Genomic DNA, 21,926 nt, shown 5'->3' with positions numbered 1-21,926 from the left:
CCAAATGGCAGCGGACTGTCAATAACTGACAGACTGCAGCCATAATGTGTCCAATGACACAGGACCCATACTGCACATGTGCTGTACAGGTCTGGCGCATGCTCAAAGTACCGCACTTCCAACCACATATGAATACCTTTGGATGTGGTCCCCAGTGATTATAAGGCTGCATTCTCATAAATACTAGGTCAACCCACCAAATATTGACCTAGTCAGTGTCGTAACTCCCACCCCCGCAGCCACTGAGGAGGCTGCAGAGGCGCAGGGCTGCAGAGGCGCCACCACTGATTGCTGCTGTGAGTTCGGGAAGGAGCCGGAGGGCACAGTGCGCGCCTCTTCTGTGTCCCTTCTGGGTCTCTGGTGGCGGCGTGTCCGTCAAAGGAAGTGCTGGTTCATGAGCCAATCAGAGCTTGTAGACCAGCAGCCAATCAGTAGCTGCAGCTGCCGGTCCATGAGCTCTGATTGGCTCACAAACCAGCACTTCATTTGACAGACACACGCCGCTGGAAACACAGGACGGACACAGGGGAGGCGCGCACTGTGCCCTCCGGCTCCTTCCCGGACTCACAGACTGTACCCTCCTTCCCGCACCGCAGCGGGAGGTAGGTGTGTACCTGGCACAGGGTGGGGGGGCATATGGGGCACTGGGGGCATATGTGTATTTGGTACTGGGGGCATATGTGTATCTGGTACTGTGGGGGCATATGTGTTTCTGGCACTATGGAGGAATATCTGGCACTGGGGTCATATGTGGCACTGGGAGCACAGCCCTAGCAACAAGCATTACCCCCTGGTAACAAGCACAACACCCAGCTCATGAAATACCTGGCAACAAGCATTACCCCTAGCAACGAGCATGACAACCAGTGCATAAAACCCCTGGCAATGAATATTACCCCCTGGCAACGAGCTTGACACCCAGCACATGAAACCCCTGGCAATGAGCATGACATGCTGAGCATGAAAACCCCTGGCACCGTGCATGGAACCAGGAGCATGAAACCCCTGGCAACGAGCAGGTAATTTAAAAGTAATTTGAAACCTTACTGTAGGGCTTAATGTGTAATGGGCATTGCGGTGTGTGGCATAATGTATCACGGACATTTCGGTGTGTGGCATAATGTATCACAGACATTTTGGTGTGTGTCATAATGTGCCACAGGTATTACGGTGTGTGGTATACTATATCACTGGCATTGTGGTATGTGGTATAATGTCTCAGGGGCATTGCAGTGTGTAGCATAATGTATAACGGGCATTGCGATTAGTGATGAGCGGGTTCCGTTTTACTCGGTTCTACTCGGTTCTCAAAACGGCATCTTATTGGCTCACGGATGTCACGTGTTTTGGATAGCCAATAAGATGCCGTTTTGAGAACCGAGTAAAACCGAACCCGCTCATCACTAATTGCGATGTGTGGCATAATGTGTCACAGACATTACGGTGTGTGGTATAATGTGTCTGGGGCATTACGGTGTGTGGGATATTGTGTAATGGTCATTATTGTGTGTGGCATAATGTTTAAGGGCAATTGTAGTATGTGGCATAATGTATACTGGGCATTACTATAAGGAGGAAAGATGACAAATAATATAAGGGGCATGAATCAGGATTATTTTTTTCCTGTGGTGGCGTGCAGGTTGCAAAACTGGGTTATAAGGTAGTCTTTTCCTGCAGTGCCATGCCCCTTTATGCAAAGCCACACCCATTTCGACAAGGCCATGCCCCCTTTTTGCAGCACGCGCTTTCGGCGTGCACAGATTCATCGCTTTACTAGTGGCTATTATGGGGTTGGGGGGCACCAGAGAATGTTTTGGCTTGGGGAGAAAAATTTCTAGTTACACCACTGGACCTAGTATTTCTGAGAATGCAGCCTTATAACGACTGGGGACCACATCCAAAGAAATATAAGGTTATAAAGTGCCTCAGTAATGTCACTATCGCCTAATGAATTCCCATGAATATTTGTTCAGCTCAGAGAATGGTATGACAACCCCCACCATGTTTAGGTGACAGTTGCATTTGAAATTGGTTAATTTTATTGCACTGCATTTATACAGTTTGTCTTCTATACGCATATATAATTAAACCATGTGTTGATATAAATTATATTGGACTGGTAAATGTAAAAGTAATAAAGTAATATTATCTTTAATTCCCCTACAGCTGCGGAATTAAAAGAGGACACTGGAGCAACCTGTACATGTTAGGTCTTCTCAAAAGTTACTGTGATTCTCTGTCCATCGCGGGGTGCTGTGTTGTCCATCCAGGAGTTTCTGTCAATCTAGGGGCGCTCCGCCCCAGTGTAAAAAAAAAAAAAAAAAAAAATAGAATTTGTGCTATACCCCAGTGTATTGTTTTTCTGTGACACTGCCAGTCAGACCGTAGTGTATAAACATATACATATTTTGACACTGTAGGTAGTACCCCAACTGTGGGTGGTCCATCCCAAGGGCTGCTTTGTTGTACATAAAGGGGTGCTGTGTCCGACAAGGGACTTTTGTGTTCATCCAGGGGTGCTCTGACAATCTAGGGGTGCTCTGCCCCAGCTTAAAAAAAATAAAAGCAAAAAATATAATAAAATATATATATATATTTATTTCTGTGCTATACCGCAGTGTACTGTACTATTATTTTTCTGTGACACTGCCAGTCATACCGCAGTGTATAACCATACATGTATTGTGACACTGTAGGTGGCCCATCCCCAGGAGTGCTTTGTTGTACATAAAGAGGTGCTGTGTCCGAAAAGGGACTGCTTTGTTCATCCAGGGGTGCTCTGTCAATCTAGAGGTGCTCTGCCCCAGTATAAAAAAAAAAGCAATAAATCTAATTAAAAAATATGTATACTATACCCCAGTGTACTATACTATTATTTTTCCGTGACACTGCCGGTCAGATCATAGTGTATAATCATACATGTATTGTGACACTGTAGGTGGTCCGTCCCCAGGGGTGCTTGGATTTGGAATCCGAGTCTGGTGGGAAAACCCTCATAAATTTCCTTCCTTTCCTTTCCTTCCCTTCTTTTCATTCCTTTCCTTCCCTTCCTCCCTATCGACTAAAAAATAGTATTACATTTACTAAATAATCAATCTTTCCTTCCTTTACCTTCTTCCACTACATACATACTCTAACTCCCTCAGGCCTCTGATGTAGTTCTTGATAAATGAAAACATTGTTGGTTTCTATGGGTTCATATAGTTAAACTGCCTTCCTGTCTGCCACTGCAATGCCATTCTGTCTCCTAGATGTATCATGTTGAATGTTTAAATGCCACATATTTGTGCCACCCACTGCTGTTGCTTAGCTTAGTCATCCAGCTACCTTGGTGCAACCTTTTGGCCAAATTGGATGAAAACAATATTGTGAGCTGTGAGGTGGCCCAAAGCAGTGCGGCATGTAATGAGTCAAACTGACTCATTACATGCCGTTGTGTGCTACGGGCCACCGCCGCCCGCAGCACACAGCCGTCCACGAGAAGAGGAGCGCAGCGGCCACGGGGGGAAAGAAGGAGGAGGGAGGTGGAGGAGGGAGCCGCAGCAGCGCAATGTAATTGGTGGAGGCGCTGCTGCTGCTGTCCCTCTCCTTCACCATGGGCTGTCCTCCGCCGCTGTGAATGCTGGGAAGCGGCAGAGGTCAGCCTATGGTGAAGGAGAGGGACAGCTGCAGCAACGCCTCCACCAATTGCACTGCACTGCTACGGCTCCCGAGTCCTCCTCCTTCTCAACTGCCTGGGATCTCTGCCAGAAGAAGCTGCACCGAGGAACCTGACTGCCAGCGGAGACAGTAAGTATAATCTATTTTCTTTCTTTCTTTCTTTCTTTCTTTCTTTCTTTCTTTCTTTCTTTCTTTCTTTCTTTCTTTCTTTCTTTCTTTCTTTCTTTCTTTCTATTCTGTCTGTCTGCCGTAATGTGTAAACAGGGGACGCTGTCAGCCGTTATGTGTAAAGGGGACGCTGTCTGCCGTAATGTGTAAAAAGGGGACGCTGTCTGCCGTAATGTGTAAAAAGGGGAATCTGTCTGCCGTAATGTGTAAAAAAGGTACGCTGTCTGCCGTAATGTGTAAAAAGGTGACGCTGTCTGCAGTGATGTGTAAAAGGTAGTGATGTGCACCGGACATTTTTCGGGTTTTCTGTTTTGGTTTTGGATTCGGTTCCGCGGCCGTGTTTTGGATTCGGATGCGTTTTGGCAAAACCTCCATGAAAATTTTTTGTCGGATTCGGGTGTGTTTTGGATTCGGGTGTTTTTTTACAAAAAACCCTCAAAAACAGCTTAAATCATAGAATTTGGGGGTCATTTTGATCCCATAGTATTATTAACCTCAATAACCATACTTTCCACTCATTTCCAGTCTATTCTGAACACCTCACACCTCACAATATTATTTTTAGTCCTAAAATTTGCACCGAGGTCGCTGGATGACTAAGCTGAGCGACCCAAGTGGCCGACACAAACACCTGGCCCATCTAGGAGTGGCACTGCAGTGTCAGACAGGATGGCAGATTTAAAAAATAGTCCCCAAACAGCACATGATGCAAAGAAAAAAAAGAGGTGCACCAAGGTCGCTGTGTGACTAAGCTAAGCGACCCAAGTGGCCGACACAAACACATGGCCCATCTAGGAGTGGCACTGCAGTGTCAGGATGGCAGATTTAAAAAATAGTCCCCAAACAGCACATGATGCAAAGAAAAAAAGAGGTGCACCAAGGTCGCTGGATGGCTAAGCTAAACGACCCAAGTGGCCGGCACAAACACCTGGCCCATCTAGGAGAGGCACTGCAGTGTCAGACAGGATGGCACTTAAAAAAATAGTCCCCAAACAGCACATGATGCAAAGAAAAAAAGAGGTGCACCAAGGTCGCTGGATGGCTAAGCTAAGCTACCCAAGTGGCCGACACAAACTCCTGGCCCATCTAGGAGTGGCACTGCAGTGTCAGACAGGATGGCACTTCAAAAAATAGTCCCCAAACAGCACATGATGCAATGAAAAAAAGAGATGCACCAAGGTCGCTGTGTGACTAAGCTAAGCGACCCAAGTGGCCGACACAAACACCTGGCCCATCTAGGAGTGGCACTGCAGTGTCAGACAGGATGGCACTTCAAAAAATAGTCCCCAAACAGCACATGATGCAAAGAAAAAAAGGTGCACCAAGGTCGCTGTGTGACTAAGCTAAGCGACCCAAGTGGCCGACACAAACACCTGGCCCATCTAGGAGTGGCACTGCAGTGTCAGACAGGATGGCACTTAAAAAAATAGTCCCCAAACAGCACATGATGCAAAGAATAAAATGAGGTGCACCAAGGTCGCTGTGTGACTAAGCTAAGCGACCCAAGTGGCCGACACAAACACCTGGCCCATCTAGGAGTGGCACTGCAGTGTCAGACAGGATGGCACTTAAAAAAATAGTCCCCAAACAGCACATGATGCAAAGAATAAAATGAGGTGCACCAAGGTCGCTGTGTGACTAAGCTAAGCGACCCAAGTGGCCGACACAAACACCTGGCCCATCTAGGAGTGGCACTGCAGTGTCAGACAGGATGGCAGATTTAAAAAATAGTCCCCAAACAGCACATGATGCAAAGAAAAAAAGAGGTGCAATGAGGTAGCGGTGTGACTAAGCTAAGTGACCCAAGTGGCCGACACAAACACCTGGCCCATCTAGGAGTGGCACTGCAGTTTTCTAGCGAGAGGATGAGTGCTTCCATCCTCATGTGAATCTGAACCACTAGCCATGAACATAGGCCAGGGCCTCAGCCGTTCCTTGCCACTCCGTGTCGTAAATGGCATATTGGCAAGTTTACGCTTCTCCTCAGACGCTTTTAATTTTGATTTTTGGGTCATTTTACTGAACTTTTGTAGTATACTTGACGACACAGAGGTAGAGCAGTGGACTACTGTACTGTGCTGCTATATATTATATACTGGTGGTCAGCAAAATTCTGCACTGTCCTCCTACTATATATACTGCGCACAACAACTAAAATGCACCACAGGTATGGATGGATAGTATACTTGACGACACAGAGGTAGGTAGAGCAGTGGACTACTGTACCGTACTGCTATATATTATATACTGGTGGTCAGCAAAATTATGCACTGTCCTCCTACTATATATACTGCACAAAACTTAAATGCACCACAGGTATGGATGGATAGTATACTTGACGACACAGAGGTAGGTAGAGCAGTGGACTACTGTACCGTACTGATATAATACTGGTGGTCACTGGTCAGCAAAATTCTGCACTGTCCTCCCACTATATACTACAATGCAGCACAGATATGGAGCGTTTTTCAGGCAGAGAACGTATAATACTGGTGGTCACTGGTCAGCAAAACTCTGCACTGTCCTCCTACTATATAATACTGGTGGTCCCCAGTCCCCACAATAAAGCACACTGAGCACAGATATTTGCAGCACACTGAGCACAGATATGGAGCGTTTTTCAGGCAGAGAACGTAGATATTTTTAGCACACTGAGCACAGATATTTGCAAGCACACTGAGCACAGATATTTGCAGCACACTGAGCACAGATATTTGCAGCACACTGAACACAACTGAGAGAACGCTGCACACGTCCTCTCCCTATCATCTCCAATGCACAATTGAAAATGGCGGCGACGCGCGGCTCCTTATATAGAATACGAATCTCGCGAGAATCCGACAGCGGGATGATGACGTTCGGGCGCGCATCGGGTTAACCGAGCAAGGCGGGAAGATTCGAGTCCGCCTCGGAACCGTGAAAAATGGGTGAAGTTCGGGGGGGTTCAGATTCCGAGGAATCGAACCCGCTCATCACTCGTAAAAGGTGGACGCTGTCTGCCGTAATGTGTAAAAAGAGGAATCTGTCCGCCGTAAGGTGTAAAAGGGGCTCTACCTGGTGTAGTGGTGCTACTGTGCGGCGTAATTTGAATAATGGAGACAACTGTGCATCGTTATATGAATTGGTATTATTTTGTGGCCAACCCCCTTCCCCACGAATCCACGTACCTATATTTTTTGCGCGCACCTAAGGCGCGCTGCCCCTGATTTACACAGGAGGGGGGGCTCCGATGCCGTTTCTTGCACACAGTGCTAAAATGTCTAGTTACGGCACTGTTTCTAGGTATCCATTTCTCTGGCCCTAAGCAGCTCCCCCTCACCAGATCCTCTCCAGGGGTGAGGGGGTGGACTTGGATGGGATGGGGGGGTAGGCCCAAATCATTTTGTCGCACCTGGGCCCACCGCTCGCTAGTTCCGCCACTGGTGTAGGTTGTATTTAATATTCATTATAAGTGTCTTTTTTTGTGTTTGTTTCCTTTGCAGGTCCTTCTCATGTGCTATTAGCAGAGTCACTCCCCCCATCAGCTTCCAGGGCTGGAAGCATATTCATTGGGGGAAGAGGAGGTTGATAACACCACCATCATCCTTACTCCCAGGGAACCTATGCCGCATGTGCCACCGCCACAGCAGCCACAACTACCACCACCCAGCTCACAGGCCAATGTTCCCAATATCGACAAACTCTCCATGTCCCTCCACTATTTTTGGGTGCACCAACTGGCTTCCATGGATCTTCAGACCAGCCAGCTAGATTATATGCGGTGACACAACAGGACAGCGACAGTGGAACATGGCACCCGCACCTGGATGGCCTGTGATATAAATAATCACCTGCAGGAATTGACACACGCGACACAAAGTTGTCACAGGTGGCCTGGGATCAACTGCAGGTGACACGGGAGTACACACAGGCCATCTGGGAACAAACACAGGTGATTGTGGCCGTGAGGCGAGATATGGTGGCACAAAGAGCTGGGCGTGAAGGGCAACTACCTTAATGGCCAGCTCCCCCCACTCCAGCACACAGAGTGCCTCACCAATGGTCCCTACAAGGCGTAGTGTCCGGATGCGGAAGGGGGGGGGGGGCAGTGAGAGGTCGTCAGCCTTCCTCCTCCCAATAATTGCTTTGCTCGCCACACTGTGGGCTTGGTGGCTTGCTGCGCTCACCACAGGTTCTATTCCCACTCTTTGGGTGTCGTGGGAATAGACCCTGTTAGCTAGGATTCCGGCTGGCGGCATTGTCAGTGGTCGGGATTCCGGCGCCAGTATCCTGACCGCCGGGATCCCGACTGCCGGTAATCTAACTGTATCCCTTGACAAGATATGGTGACTGAAGACTACAGGACTGGATATGCACTGGTAAATGAAGAATGATGAATGATATAACAAAGTGTTGCAGGTGAACACAGCCAGGAGATGGTATAACTGCTGGGAAACACTTAGGTGCTAGGTGTGCACTGTGCTTGCAGAGAGACTTGCTGGATGAATAGTGACAAGGCCGCAGTCTGAAATAACACAGGGGCAGATGTATTAACCTGGCATAAGGAATAAGGAATAATAAGGAATAATAATAATAATAATAATAATAAGGCATAAGGAAGTGATAAACCAGTGATAAGTGCAAGGGGATAAATTTACCAGCCAGTCAGCTCCAATACGTAAATTAACAGTTAGGAGCTGATTGGCTGGTGCCGTTTATCACCTTGCACTTGTCACTGGTTTATCACTTTCTTATGCCTTCTCCAGGCTTAATACATCTGCCCCATAGTACCATACCTCCCAACTGTCCTGAATACAGCGTGACAGTCCCGCTAATTGGACACTTTCCCGCTGTCCCTCCCGCAGGTCGCAGTGTCTCGTGGGCAAGGGGAGACAGTTGGGAAAGCCAGTGATCACTGCTGCTCTGCTCTGCAAAGCAGCAGGTGATCACTGAATAGATGATTTGTAGAGCTGTTTCGTGTATGGGCACTACATCTATCAGTGCAGGAAGAGTTAGCTGGGGGCTGCTCAGGGAATCCATGGGCATGCCCCCAAAATGACAAAAACAAGGGTTGCGGCACTAGGCCACGCCCCTGCTCAAGAGGACCCACCCACTCCTCCTAAGGCCACGTCTCTTTTCGTCCACAACTGCGCCTCTGCCGCTACAGGATCCGATTTATTATGGCTACAAGTTGGGAGGTATGTAGTACAACAGAGTGGTGAAACTGACTTGAGATCAAATCCAGATGTATTGGAAACAGGTAGCTGCAGACTTGCTGTTAAAGGCACAGCAGAAGAGGATGAATTTGCTGCAGTGGGTAACCATGGACACACAGGTTGGATGGACACAGAACCAGAGCTGGCAAGGTATATTCACAGAGATTTGGCTGGAGCCTGAACACGGATCAGGAACAGACACGAGAGTAACTGAAGGACCATGGAAAGACAAGGACATGGAGCAGGAATAGACACTGGATGCCAGGATCCAACAGGGCACGGGTGCAGGACTTGCAGGGACAGCACACTGAGGAATGGGGCAGGATACAGGATATAGGTACACAATAGAAGTGACTCCTAACAGCATGGCAATAGTCTGTGTGTAATTGCGGCTGTATCGACATACCTAATTATGTTACAGTGTTTGGCAGGAAAACACTGTAGCATAACATTTTGTGTGCAGATACAGCCGCAATTAAACACAGAATATAGGCATGCCACATATCATTTTAATCAGTAGAATCTGCTTGTGTGTGCTGTTATATCTTTGCATATAAGTTGCATTTTCCAGGGAAAAACGTGCAAAAATTACATGTGCAGTATAACTATTTTGAGTGATCAAAATAATTTTGTTTGATTTTAAGGTTAGAAATAATTTTTCAAATGTTTATTTGTTGTAAATGTTCGTTAATTGTGTACTTGTAATTGATTACCAACATTAACAAATACAACTCACCCAAAAGACCCAGCTCTGATTACGTGTGACTTTGTAGAGCTGTTTCGTGTGAGAGTTTCAAACTCTCACTCCATTACATTGTCCTAGTTGTATGTTTAACATGGGGAAAACATCTGGTTCCGACTTTTAAAAGGGCGTCTTGTTCAGAGTAGAAAACACCCAATTTTTCATGTATTTGGACGCTGATACGTTGGCTGAGTTTGCAAAATGTCCAATTCAGACATTTCTCAAACTCGGATCAAACTCGGTTTCCATTATATCCCAGCCTTTGTGTAGTAAGTACAAACTTTACTTACCTGAAATTCAGAAATGAATATATTCCAGTTATTTGCCATCATATTGTCTGGAATTAGTGTCTCTCCGTACAGTGAGCTTGTCCCCAGTTGTTGGCAATGGTATGAATACTCTGCTGGTGCTGAGCCGTATGTGGTACTGAACGAGGCATTGCTCAGAATATCTTGGTTGGGAATAATTAGGACAGTCTGTAGTTTGAACCAGTTTCTTGCAGAGCCAGGGTAGAACATATTAGTCATAATGAATCTAAGGAGTAACAAAGGGAAGATTATGTGATGTAAACTATGGGGTATATTTACTAAGGTCCCGATTTTGACCGAGATGGTGTTTTTTCTTCAAAGCGTCATCTCGGGAATTTACTAAACTCAAATCACGGCAGTGATGAGGGCATTCGTATTTTTTTGGAACTCAAAGAAAAAAATTACGAATGAATACACCATCGGTCAAATACGCCTGTAATTTGGTAGAACTCGGTAATTTACTAAAAAGTGTAATTCACAAACACTGCCGGCAATAGCCAAACACTGCTGGGAAAAAATACAAATCGTAAAAAAGTGCTAAAATAAAATAGACCTGCTTTTTTTTACCGTGTTCTGATAGGCATGCACGGATCCATGAGATCCGTGCATGTTTATCAGTGGGAAGGGGTGGGAAAGTGTTAAATTTGTTGAAAAAAAATGCGTAGGGTCCCCCCTCCTAAGCAAAACCAGCCTCGGGCTCATTGAGCCGGTCCTGGTTGAAAAAATATGGGGAAAAAAGTGACAGGGGTTCCCCCATATTTAATCAACCAGCACCGGGCTCTGCGCCTGGTCCTGGTTCCAAAAATACGGGGGACAAAAAGCGTAGGGGTCCCCCGTATTTCTGAAACCAGCACCGGGCTCCACTAGCCAGATACATAATGCCACAGCCAGGGGACACTTTTATATTGGTCCCTGCGGCCCTGGCATTACATACCCAACTAGTCACCCCTGGCCAGGGTACCCTGGAGGAGTGGGGACCTCTTCAATCAAGGGGTCCCCCCCCTCCAGCCACCCAAGGGCCAGGGGTGAAGCCCGAGGCTGTCCCCCCAATCAAGGGCGGCGGATGGGGGGCTGATAGCCTTTTTGTCAAAATGTGAATATTGTTTTTAGTAGCAGTACTACAAGTCCCAGCAAGCCTCCCCCGCAAGCTGGTATTTGGAGAACCACAAGTACCAGCATGCGGAGGAAAACCGGGCCCGCTGGTACCTGTAGTACTACTACAAAAAAAATACCCCAATAAAAACAGGAGACACACACCTTGAAAGTAAAAGTTTATTACATACATCCACACCTCCAAACATACATACTTACCTATGTTCACACGAGGGTCGGTCCTCTTCTCCATGTAGAATCCATGGGGTACCTGTTGGAAAAATGTTACTCACATAATCCAGTGTAGATCGGTCCTCTTCTGTTCTATTTGTAATCCATGTACTTTGCAAAATAAAAAAACGGACACCCCACCACGCACTGAAAGGGGCCCCATGTTTTCACATGGGACCCCTTTCCCCGACTGCCAGGAACCCCCCCCTGACTTCTGTCTAAGAGGGTTCCTTCAGCCAATCAGGGAGTGCCACGTCGTGGCACCCTCCTGATTGGCTGTGTGCTCCTGTAGTGTCTGTCAGGCAGCACACGGCAGTGATACAATGTAGCGCCTATGCGCTCCATTGTAACCAATGGTGGGAACTTTGAGGTCAGCGGTGAGGTTACTTTCGGAACATGGGGCCCCTTTCAGTGCGTGGTGGGGTGTCCGTTTTTTTATTTTGCAAAGTACGTGGATTACAAATAGAACAGAAGAGAACCGATATACAATGGATTATGTGAGTAACATTTTTCCAACAGGTACCCCATGGATTCTACATGGAGAAGAGGACCGACCCTCGTGTGAACATAGGTAAGTATGTATGTTTGGAGGTGTGGATGTATGTAATAAACTTTTACTTTCAAGGTGTGTGTCTCCTGTTTTTATTGGGGTATTTTTTTTGTAGTAGTACTACAGGTACCAGCGGGCCCGGTTTTCCTCCGCATGCTGGTACTTGTGGTTCTCCAAGTACCAGCTTGCGGGGGAGGCTTGCTGGGACTTGTAGTACTGCTACTAAAAACAATATTCACATTTTGATAAAAAGGCTATCAGCCCCCCATCCGCCTCCCTTGGATGGGGGGACAGCCTCGGGCTTCACCCCTGGCCCTTGGGTGGCTGGAGGGGGGGGACCCCTTGATTGAAGAGGTCCCCACTCCTCCAGGGTACCCTGGCCAGGGGTGACTAGTTGGGTATGTAATGCCAGGGCCGCAGGGACCAATATAAAAGTGTCCCCCGGCTGTGGCATTATGTATCTGGCTAGTGGAGCCCGGTGCTGGTTTCAGAAATACGGGGGACCCCTACGCTTTTTGTCCCCCGTATTTTTGGAACCAGGACCAGGCGCAGAGCCCGGTGCTGGTTGATTAAATATGGGGGAACCCCTGTCACTTTTTTCCCCATATTTTTTCAACCAGGACCGGCTCAAAGAGCCCGAGGCTGGTTTTGCTTAGGAGGGGGGACCCCACGCATTTTTTTATTTTATTTTTAACAATGTTTTATTTTTTACGAAAGGTGCACAATGAAGCCCAGCACGGATCTCACAGATCCGGCTGAGATTCATTGTGTTAAAGTCGGCAGTGTTTTACAATTCACTCCCGTAAAGCACTGCCAAAAAATACGAATGACATCGACATCGGTAAATACGAAAATGCAGAATACGACAGCTTAGTAAATTAGTCGTAATAAATTCAAAAAGTTGCAAATTTACACTTTCGATGTCATTCGTGTTTGAACTTTAACCTCATTCGGAAAAATACGAATTTTAGTAAATATACCCCTATATTTCTGGAAAATAAATTCTCAGACGTGCAATAAATCTCATGGTCATTTATATTTTTAACCTAAAGCTGTAGAAATACTCTCACGTTTTATGCCTACGATACTCATGATTACGTTCACAGATGCATTTAGCCACTGCTCACATCAGCTGTAACTGTCACAAACTATAATAAGAGATTTTTAAAAGGGACTATTCATATTATTTGCATTTTGTGTATACAGGTTGAGTATCCCTTATCCAAAATGCTTGGGACCAGAAGTATTTTGGATATTGGATTTTTCCGTATTTTGGAATAATTGCATACCCTAATGAGATATCATGATGATGGGACCCAAGTCTAAGCACAGAATGCATCTATGTTTCATATACACCTTATACACACAGCCTGAAGGTCATTTTAGCCAATATTTTTAATAACTGTGTATTAAACAAAGTTTGTGTACATTGAGCCATCAGAAAACAAAGGTTTCACTATCTCACTCTCACTCCAAAAATTCCGTATTTCGGAATATTCCGTATTTCGGAATATTTGGATATGGGATACTCAACCTGTATTTACTTCAGGATATTATCCTTTGTGTATCTCAGCATTCCATTGATATCTGGATTTCTGATATATGGTGGGATAGCCTGTTTTTCAGTCTTATTTATTACCCTTTCCCCATTCTACATCTGTATTCTTTCAGTGGCTGGATACTATTGCTGGGATGCATTACAGTGCTATAGTAAATGTCTTATAAATAATGTTTAGTTTTACCCTTAACCATACATTCAGTCCCTCTCAGAAACCTATCATTTTCATCTAAAAAATAATGAAGGGATCAAAACCTTTCTCCAGTGGTGCCAAGAGAAGGGGCAGGTACTTTTTACCCTGGCCCAGGCCTGATGGAGGGGCCCAGCCCAACTCATCATCTCCCTTGCATGGCAGCAGCTGCTGCAGCTCTTATTTATTTAGTTATTTATTAACAGTTTCTTATATAGCGCAGCATATTCCGTTGTGCTTTACAATACTTCTCCTCAGCCCAGCACATGCTGGTGTGTGCTGGGCTGCAGTGTGGCCAGTTAGGTGCTTAAAGTACTATTTTATCTGTATTATGTCTAAGGGTGAAGAGCCACACCTCTCATGATGAGGCCACACCCTCTGAAAAGTACCTGGGCTCAGCCAGGCTACCTACTTTCCTGCCTTTCTCACACAGGATGTCACTAAGACCCTTATCCACTCAGTGGTCATCTGACTGGCTCCCCTTCCCCTTCAGAATCCAATTCAGGCTTCTCCAATTCAAGCCCTCACCCATTCCTCTCTCATTTACATCTCTGGAATTCTCTACCTCTCCCCCTCAGACTCTCCACCTCTCTACGAAACTTCAAACGGGCTCTCAAGACCCACTTCTTCACCAAACCCAGCCAACTCCCACCCTAAGCCCTCCTTCCCACGCTCACTGTCAACCCCATCTGTGTCACCCCTGTCTGTCTTAATAATCATTATTTAGATACTGTTTCCTGGGCCAGATAATGTTCAGGGGTTACCCAAAGTGCCCTCTTTCCTCAGCTGATGCACCCCTCACCCTAACCCACATATAATATTAGCCTTCAAGAGGTCAGGGGGAGTCATTTTCTGACCGAGCAGATCACCAGCATCACAATCCCATCCTATCACTAACATGATGGTGCAGCAGCCAGCATTTTCACTCCCTAAGCCCTACCTCCCAACTGTTTTGAATCTAGCAGGACAGTCACGCTATTCAGATTCTGTCCCTCAGCGGGCAGCAGTGTCCCGCGGGTGGGTCAGTTGGGGAGGCTTTGATCACCCGCTGCTCTGCTCTGCAGAGCAGCGAGTGATATCTGAATTGGCATCTATTCAGTGCTGGGAGGTGAGCAGGGGGCTGCTCAGTGAGCGCTGGCCACTCCCCCAGTGTCAGTGCAGAGAGTCCACGCCCACTCGGATGAGGCCATGTCCCTTTTGCGGATCGCACCGCCCGAGCGTCCTGACCCCCTACGTCAAAAAGTAGGGAGGTATGCCCAAGCATTACCTGATCGTGGCATTGGTTTACATTTTACCGAAACTACAAGATGACCCTTTGCATCACATATAAAATGCTCTGCTCCTAACCTTTCCACTTTATACACTATTATAGTTACTGAAGTTTTATTCTTTTTAATATCAGTTAATTCAGCACAGGTAACTACAATTATAAAATGTAAATAGAGTATTTTGTATCTGATGGAAAGAGTCACATTGGGCGGTAGGGCGGTATTAAACCACACAATAGCCCATATTCACAGACCACAAATGGGATGTGCCTTATTATAAAGGAAGTGTCTTCATGAGCAAATTTGGTCGTGGTCGGGTGGATTTAGGCATTGTGGGGCAGATAGTAATGTGGCTCTTTTTAACCTGATTTTGCACCTATAACTGTGTTTCAGTTCTAGATTTTAATTCTGTTACTCTAGGCGTACTATGGGGGTCATTCCGAGTTGATCGCTAGCTGCCGTTGTTCGCAGCGCAGTGATCAGTCTAAAAATCGGCATTTCTGCGCATGCGTATGGGCCGACGTACTTTCACAAAAAAACTATGCAGTTTTACACAAGGCTGAGCGACTCTTTTCCGTCGCTCTGCTGATCGGTGAGTAATTGATAGTAATTGGGTGTTTCTGGGTGGTAACACTGACCGTTTTCCGGGAGTGTGCTAAAACACGCAGGCGTGCCAGATAAAAACGCAGGCGTGCCTGGGGAAACGGGGGGGGGGGGGGTGGCTGGCCGAACGCAGTGCGTGTTTGTGATGTCAAAGCAGGAACTAAACAGACTAAAGTGATCGCAAGGAAGGAGTAGGTCTGCAGCTACTTTGAAACTGCTTGAAAAAATTTCAGCACTGTTCTGCTAACCTTTCGTTCGCACTTCTGCTAAGCTTAGATACACTCCCAGAGGGCAGCGGCTTAGCGTTTGCACTGCTGCTAAAAGCAGCAAGTGAGCGATCAACTCGGAATGAGGGCCAATGCCAGAAACAGCAGCTGCCAATTGAGTGATAGATAGGTTACTGTCAAAGTGATTCTGATGCCAGTCACAGAGAAAAGCACAGTGTACTCCCAAAGTATACTCCCACAGTTTAGATCAAGATTGCACTGTAATGTATTCTAACCAGCTTGATTGGCCAGCCATGTAGGTTATCCTATTTTCTGGGTTGTGTAAAATCTAAATTCTGCTGCTCTGATCTCATAATGTGATCTGATGAATTGCCCCAGAGATCATGTGCGGCCTCTTTTTGACACCAACAGTTCATAGTAAGATTTTTAATAATGTTGTTATGTTTGTGTTTAAAAATGTACCTTAGTTCAAGGCTGCTTAGTCCATTTCCAGGAGAAGAATAAAATAATGACAAGCTAAAAAACAAACAAACAAAAAAAAAAAAAACAATAATCATGTTATATTAACAAGCTCAGAAGGAATTCCATTCCATTTTTGTATGTAAGGATATCTGCAACTATAATGGGAATTTAGACGAATACAACAAGTTTTTCTTCCCAACAGGACCTATCTCATTGTAAGAATGTAATGTGTAACACATATTTAAAAAACCCCAGTCTTACATTCAAGTACTTTGCTTTAAAATCCAGACTTCATTTGTGGTTATATATCTAAATTTGTTTTGAAGAGTGACATCACTAAACTTTTGTGCTAACTACTGTTATATAAATATATCTATGTATAACAATTGTTCCCAAAAAAGGTCTATGATCGTAATGTACAATAAACAAACAATAGAAGTATGGGAGGCATGAAAACAAAGTGCACAGAAGGACTTGCTCAAGTGACAGCTTACAATCTAGAGGTGTGAGTGTGGCTCAGGAAGGACATTGGGCCCGATTGAGACCTGATCGCTGCTGTGCATTTTTGCACAGCAGTCGATCAATAGACTGTGCATGCGTATGCACCACAATGCACACGCGCCTCGGCAAACAACAACAGGCATCGCCGGACAGCGACAGGCTGGTGTGAAAATTTCAATCGCACAGCCATTCTCACGGTGATTGACAGGAAGTGGCAGTTTGTGGGTGGTAACTGCCCGTTTTCTGGGAGTGTTAGGAAAACGCAGCCATTCCCAAGCGTTTTCAGGGAGGGTGTGTGACATCAGCTCCAGTCCCGATCAGCCTGTTCTGATCGCACTGTGGGAGTAAGTCCTGGGCTGCGCACAGACCGCAGACAGTGGAAAAATCATTCAATGGTGAGAGAGGTGCGAACGGATTTGCAGCTGTCCACTGACTGAGGTTTTTTTTTGCAGCACGGTGTACACATGCGATCGTACACTCCTCTTGGGTGGAGACTATCTGAAGGCAGCACCACAAATTTAGCAGCCCAGGGATCAGGTCTGAGTAACCCGCATTAAGACAGTTTGTGTCAGTACTGAGGTGTACAGTAAGCTATAATAAATAAAGAGGTCGTTTTTCACAGTGCGTTGCAATTATTTGAAGGCCTGGGGAGTGTGTGATCAGGGTTTTTTAGAGAATCCCATAAGTGGGTAACAGCACAAGAGAAATCTTGTACAGTAGGTGGGAATGAGAGTCGCTTGCCAAAAATTAAGCAAGGCTTGCGTCAGAGATATATATATATATATATATATATAAGAAGACAGAGTATTTCAAGATGAGGGCTGAGATATATGAATGGTTGTTCTTCAGAGTTTTTTAAGTGTTGTTACGTAATCATATAAGTCAACCAGACGTGGGCTGTTTAGTATAGATTGAGGCTGGTATAGATGTGACGAGAAGAATGCAAGGTTGTAGAAGCCAAGGCAGGAGATAATGAGAACATACAGTAGATAAGGGCTTTGATTGCATTTTGTCTATAAAAAGAGAATATTCTAGCATTATTTAAAGGAAGACTATAACTAGAAGGGTGTGGTATGTTAGGTAGATTAGACTTAGGTCGACAGTGTCTAGGTTGACCGCTATTGGTCGACTGTAAGTATGTCGACATGGTTTCTAGGTCAACGGGGACTCGAGGTCGACACCTACTAGGTCGCCATGAGAAGAGGTCGACCTACTTGCTGTCGACAAATAGTGGACAACCTAGACAGTGTCGACCTACTTACTGTCGACCTAAAAACCGGATCCCAATGAGAAATTGATTTACTATGACTAAAAGTTTTATTTAACATGAACATTATAGAGGTACAGTACTTACATGGTGTCGGAGGCAGAACATTCAGATAAACTTGTATTGGCATCTTTGGCTTCAAATGTTAAATTCGTCAGATCAAAAGTTATTGTATTATTTGCTGTGATTAGAATTTGACTTGCATAAATCAAGATGCAGGAGTCTGATCCATTTGCAGACACATTTAGTGGTGCATATGGAACTGTTTTAGCAGTATCTAAAAGCTGCCGTCCCTGTTTCTGGACCATGTCAAAACTCTTCACAACCTGTAAGAAATTTGTGGAGAAAAATCAAATTAGTGACGTTTTCATCAATTTGTTTTGCCAAGTACCCCAAATACATTGCATTATTTTTATCCCATTCCCTGAAGAAAGCCTTAATGGGCTGAAATGCATTGGACAGAGCAAATATATCACACAGGGGCGTAACTGTGAAGGGGCCCACAGCTGTGGCATTACAAAGAGTCACACTGACTCACTGTATGCCGCCGCCAGCAGCAGCGCTGCCCGCCGCCAGTGCCCCTGTTTGTAACTATAACACAGCAGCAGTGCATAATTGGGTCCCAGCCTGAGAGGGAGGAGGGAACACATATCCTCCAACTTTTTACACATAAAAATCGGTACAAATGCAAAAATGGCGTGGCCACAGGTAAAGGGGACGTGGCCAATCCCCTTTTCCTATGCTTTCAATGGAAGTTTGGAGAGCCAAAAATCGGTACAGACCATAAAAAAAAGGTACTGTACCTGCCAAAAAGTTACAGATGGAGGGTATGGCGACATTCTTCCATCTCCTCCCCTCTCTGGCACGTCCGCCCCACATACTTGGTGCTGTGCGGCAGGTGAAGGGTGAAGGGTGAGGAAGGACGATCTCCTATCTCCTCCCCTTGTCTCTCGACCGCCCCCTCCCAAACATTGTGCTGCTGCTGATGTGTGCTGAGTGTCGGCCAGAGGGGGGGAGGGGTTGCTCTCTCAGCTCCTACCCCAATACTCAATAATACAGGTTGTGAGGGACAGCCTGGCCAGAGGGGGAGGAGGGACTGCTCTCTCAGCTCCTCACTCCCCTTTCATACTTAAAGTCCACCCCCATCCCCTGACGTCCCTGGCACCAAAAGTCAATGGGAGGGAAGCAGAGGCACTCACTGGACATCTGCACGCACAGCATCAGCCTCGGATTGTACAAGCCAGGTAGGAAAGAACAATTCTAGAGTACTACAAGTGGTAAGTGCTGCTGAGCCTCTCTCTCTCTCTTTTTGTCTCTGTCCTCTCTCTCCCCCTTGGCTCCCCTCTCACTCCCTCTGTCGTCTCACTTGTGCACTCTCTATCCCTTGCCCCCCCCCGCTCTCCCTCTTGTCTCTCTCACACCTCCTCCTCCTTCTCCCCCTCTCTCCTTCTCCCCGCCTCCCCCTCTCTCGCTCTGTCCCCAATCTCTCTCCATCTCTCCCTTCTCTCTGTCTCTCTCTCCGTCTTCAACCTCTCTCCATCTCCCCATCTCTCGCTACCTTCGTTTTCCCCCTCTGTCACTTTCTCTGTTTCCCCCTCTCTCTCTACCGGTTCTGGGATAAATGGTCGACCTAGTTAAGTTCGACAGTAGGTAGGTCAACCACTATTGGTCAACAATAAAATGATTGACATGGGAAAATGGTAGACACATGAAAATGGTCGACACGTGACATGTCGACACATGAATAGCTTGACATGGATTTTTTTAACTGTGTTTGGTGTTGTTTATTCTGTAACATAACCAGGGACCGTAATTAGTGTAACACGTCCCCTTGCATGGCTTGCTTCGCTCACTTTGCATGCCCTTGTATGGCTCACAGGTTACTATTCCCAATCGTAGTCCATGGTAACATAGTAACATAGTTAATGAGATTGAAAAAAGTTTTTCCATCAAGTTCAACCTGTATTATAATTCTTACCCTATTCTGTATGTAACTATAGTTTAACTATAATGACCCAGATGTAGTTATGTTTTAGGTCTAACAACTGTAATTCGTGTTGTATCAAAAATGCATTCATTTTAAATGCTATATCCCTTCCTGTGTAGAGATTTTTCAATAAACAAGTCACCTAATAGCTTCATGTATTGTCCCTTTTATATATTTGTAAATATTAGTAATGTCTCCTCTTAGATGCCTCTTTTCTAGTGTAAACATATCTAACCTACTGTAGTAAGCCTTTCCTCATACTCCAGTGCCTCTAACCCCTTAATCAATTTTATGGCTCACCTCTGAACCCTTTCAAGTACACAATATTCAAGGTGATTAATACAGTGGCAGGATTACACTGTCATCCCTTGTCTCAGTTCTCCACTTTATGCATGCTACAGTAACACCTTATTTGCCTTCATTACTGCACTTTGACAGTGGATACTTCTACTAAGTCTATTATCAATGAGCACCCCTAAACCCTTTTCAACTACCATTTCCCCTACGTTATCTCCATTTAATTTATAGGTTGCATGTTTATTTTTAGTCCCAAAGTGTATAACTTATTCTATATTGAACCTCATTCTCCATTTATCTGCCCAAATTTCCAGTTTAAATAAGTCATTTTGTACAGACTCAACATCCATGTCTGAATGAATTACCCTACACAGTTTAGTATCATCTGCAAAATGTAACGAAAATTAATGGTAAAGTATGAAAAAGTAAAACATATTTTTTTTTATTAAAAAAAGCCATGTCGACATTTTCATGTGTCGACCTGCCCTGCATCAACCATTTTTATATGTCGACAATGTCAGTGTTGACCAATAGTGGTCAATCTATTGACTGTCGACCTAAGTAATGTTGACCTACCATCCGAATACCCTATCTACCTCTCACATCTCTCTCCCACCTTCTGTCCCTCCTTCCCCTATCTCTCCGTTCCCCCCTCTCTCCATCTCCACCCCTCTCTCTCTCCCATCGTCTCCAGTCTCTCCCTCTCTCTCTCTGTTACCCTGCACCTCTATTCCTTCCTCTTCCCCTCTCTCTCTCCCTCCATCTCTCCCTCACTCTTAAACCTCTTCCCTAACATAATTATTCTATCCCTCCCTCTCCGTCTCCCCTCTCTCTTTCTTTCCCCTCGCTTCATCTTTCCTTCCTCTCATTCTCCGTCTCCCCCTCTCCACCCCCCCGTCTCTCCATCTCTGCCCCCTTTCTGTCTCCCCCTCCCAGTGTCTGCGCCTCTCGCTCTCTGTCTCCCCCCTCTCCCTCCCTACCTATGTCTCTCTATCTTTGTTCCCTTGAACCTCTCTTACTTCCTCTTCACCCCTCTCTCTCCCTCTGTCTCCCCCACTCTCTCTCTCTCAGACTGCCTCTATCTCTCTTTCTCAGTCTCCCCCTCTCTGTCTCCCTCTCTTCGCCTCTCTCTCTCTCCCTCCATCTCCCGTCTCTCTGTTCCCCTGCACCTTTCTTCCTTCCTCTTCACCCCTCTCTCTCTCTGTCTCCCCCTTCTCTCTCTCTCTCAGACTGCCTCTCTCTTCATCTATCCCCTATCTGTCTCCCCCTCTCTTCCTTCCACTCACCCCTCTCTCTCTATCCCACCGTTTCCCCTCTCTCTTTGTCTCCCCCCTCTATCTCTCTCTGTTTCCCCCTCTCTGTCCATCTATCCCCTCTCTCTTTCTCAGTCTCCCCCTCTCTCTCCATCTCTCTCCTCTATGTCTTCCCCTCCCTCTCACCATCTCCCCTCTCTCTGTCTCTCTCTCTCCATCTCTGCCCCCTCTCTCTCTGTCTTCCCCTCCCTCTCTCCATCTCCGCCCCCTCTCTCTCCCTCCATCCCCATCTCTCTATATATATTCTTCTCACCTCTTTTCCTTCCTCTTCCCCCTCTCTCCATCTCCCTCTCTCTCTCTCTCTCTG

General features: G+C 46.0%; 1 protein-coding gene across 1 annotated transcript in view; it reads right to left on the bottom strand.

Annotated features, from left to right (window-relative positions):
• The window catches only part of LOC134932613 (V-type proton ATPase subunit S1-like), a 163,382-nt gene that overhangs the window by 14,793 nt on the left and 126,663 nt on the right, over window positions 1–21,926 (bottom strand). Inside the window, exons 7-9 of the mRNA XM_063927180.1 lie at window positions 18,110–18,348; window positions 16,255–16,308; window positions 10,056–10,299 (exon numbers count right to left, since the gene is read on the bottom strand). Of these exons, the coding sequence (XP_063783250.1) occupies window positions 10,056–10,299; window positions 16,255–16,308; window positions 18,110–18,348 (537 nt within the window). The remainder of the gene's footprint in view (window positions 1–10,055; window positions 10,300–16,254; window positions 16,309–18,109; window positions 18,349–21,926) is intronic.

The sequence above is a fragment of the Pseudophryne corroboree genome, chromosome 6 (assembly GCF_028390025.1).
Source record: "Pseudophryne corroboree isolate aPseCor3 chromosome 6, aPseCor3.hap2, whole genome shotgun sequence".
NCBI classification, from domain to species: Eukaryota; Metazoa; Chordata; class Amphibia; order Anura; family Myobatrachidae; genus Pseudophryne; species Pseudophryne corroboree.
This window is presented reverse-complemented; position numbering and strand designations above follow the sequence as displayed.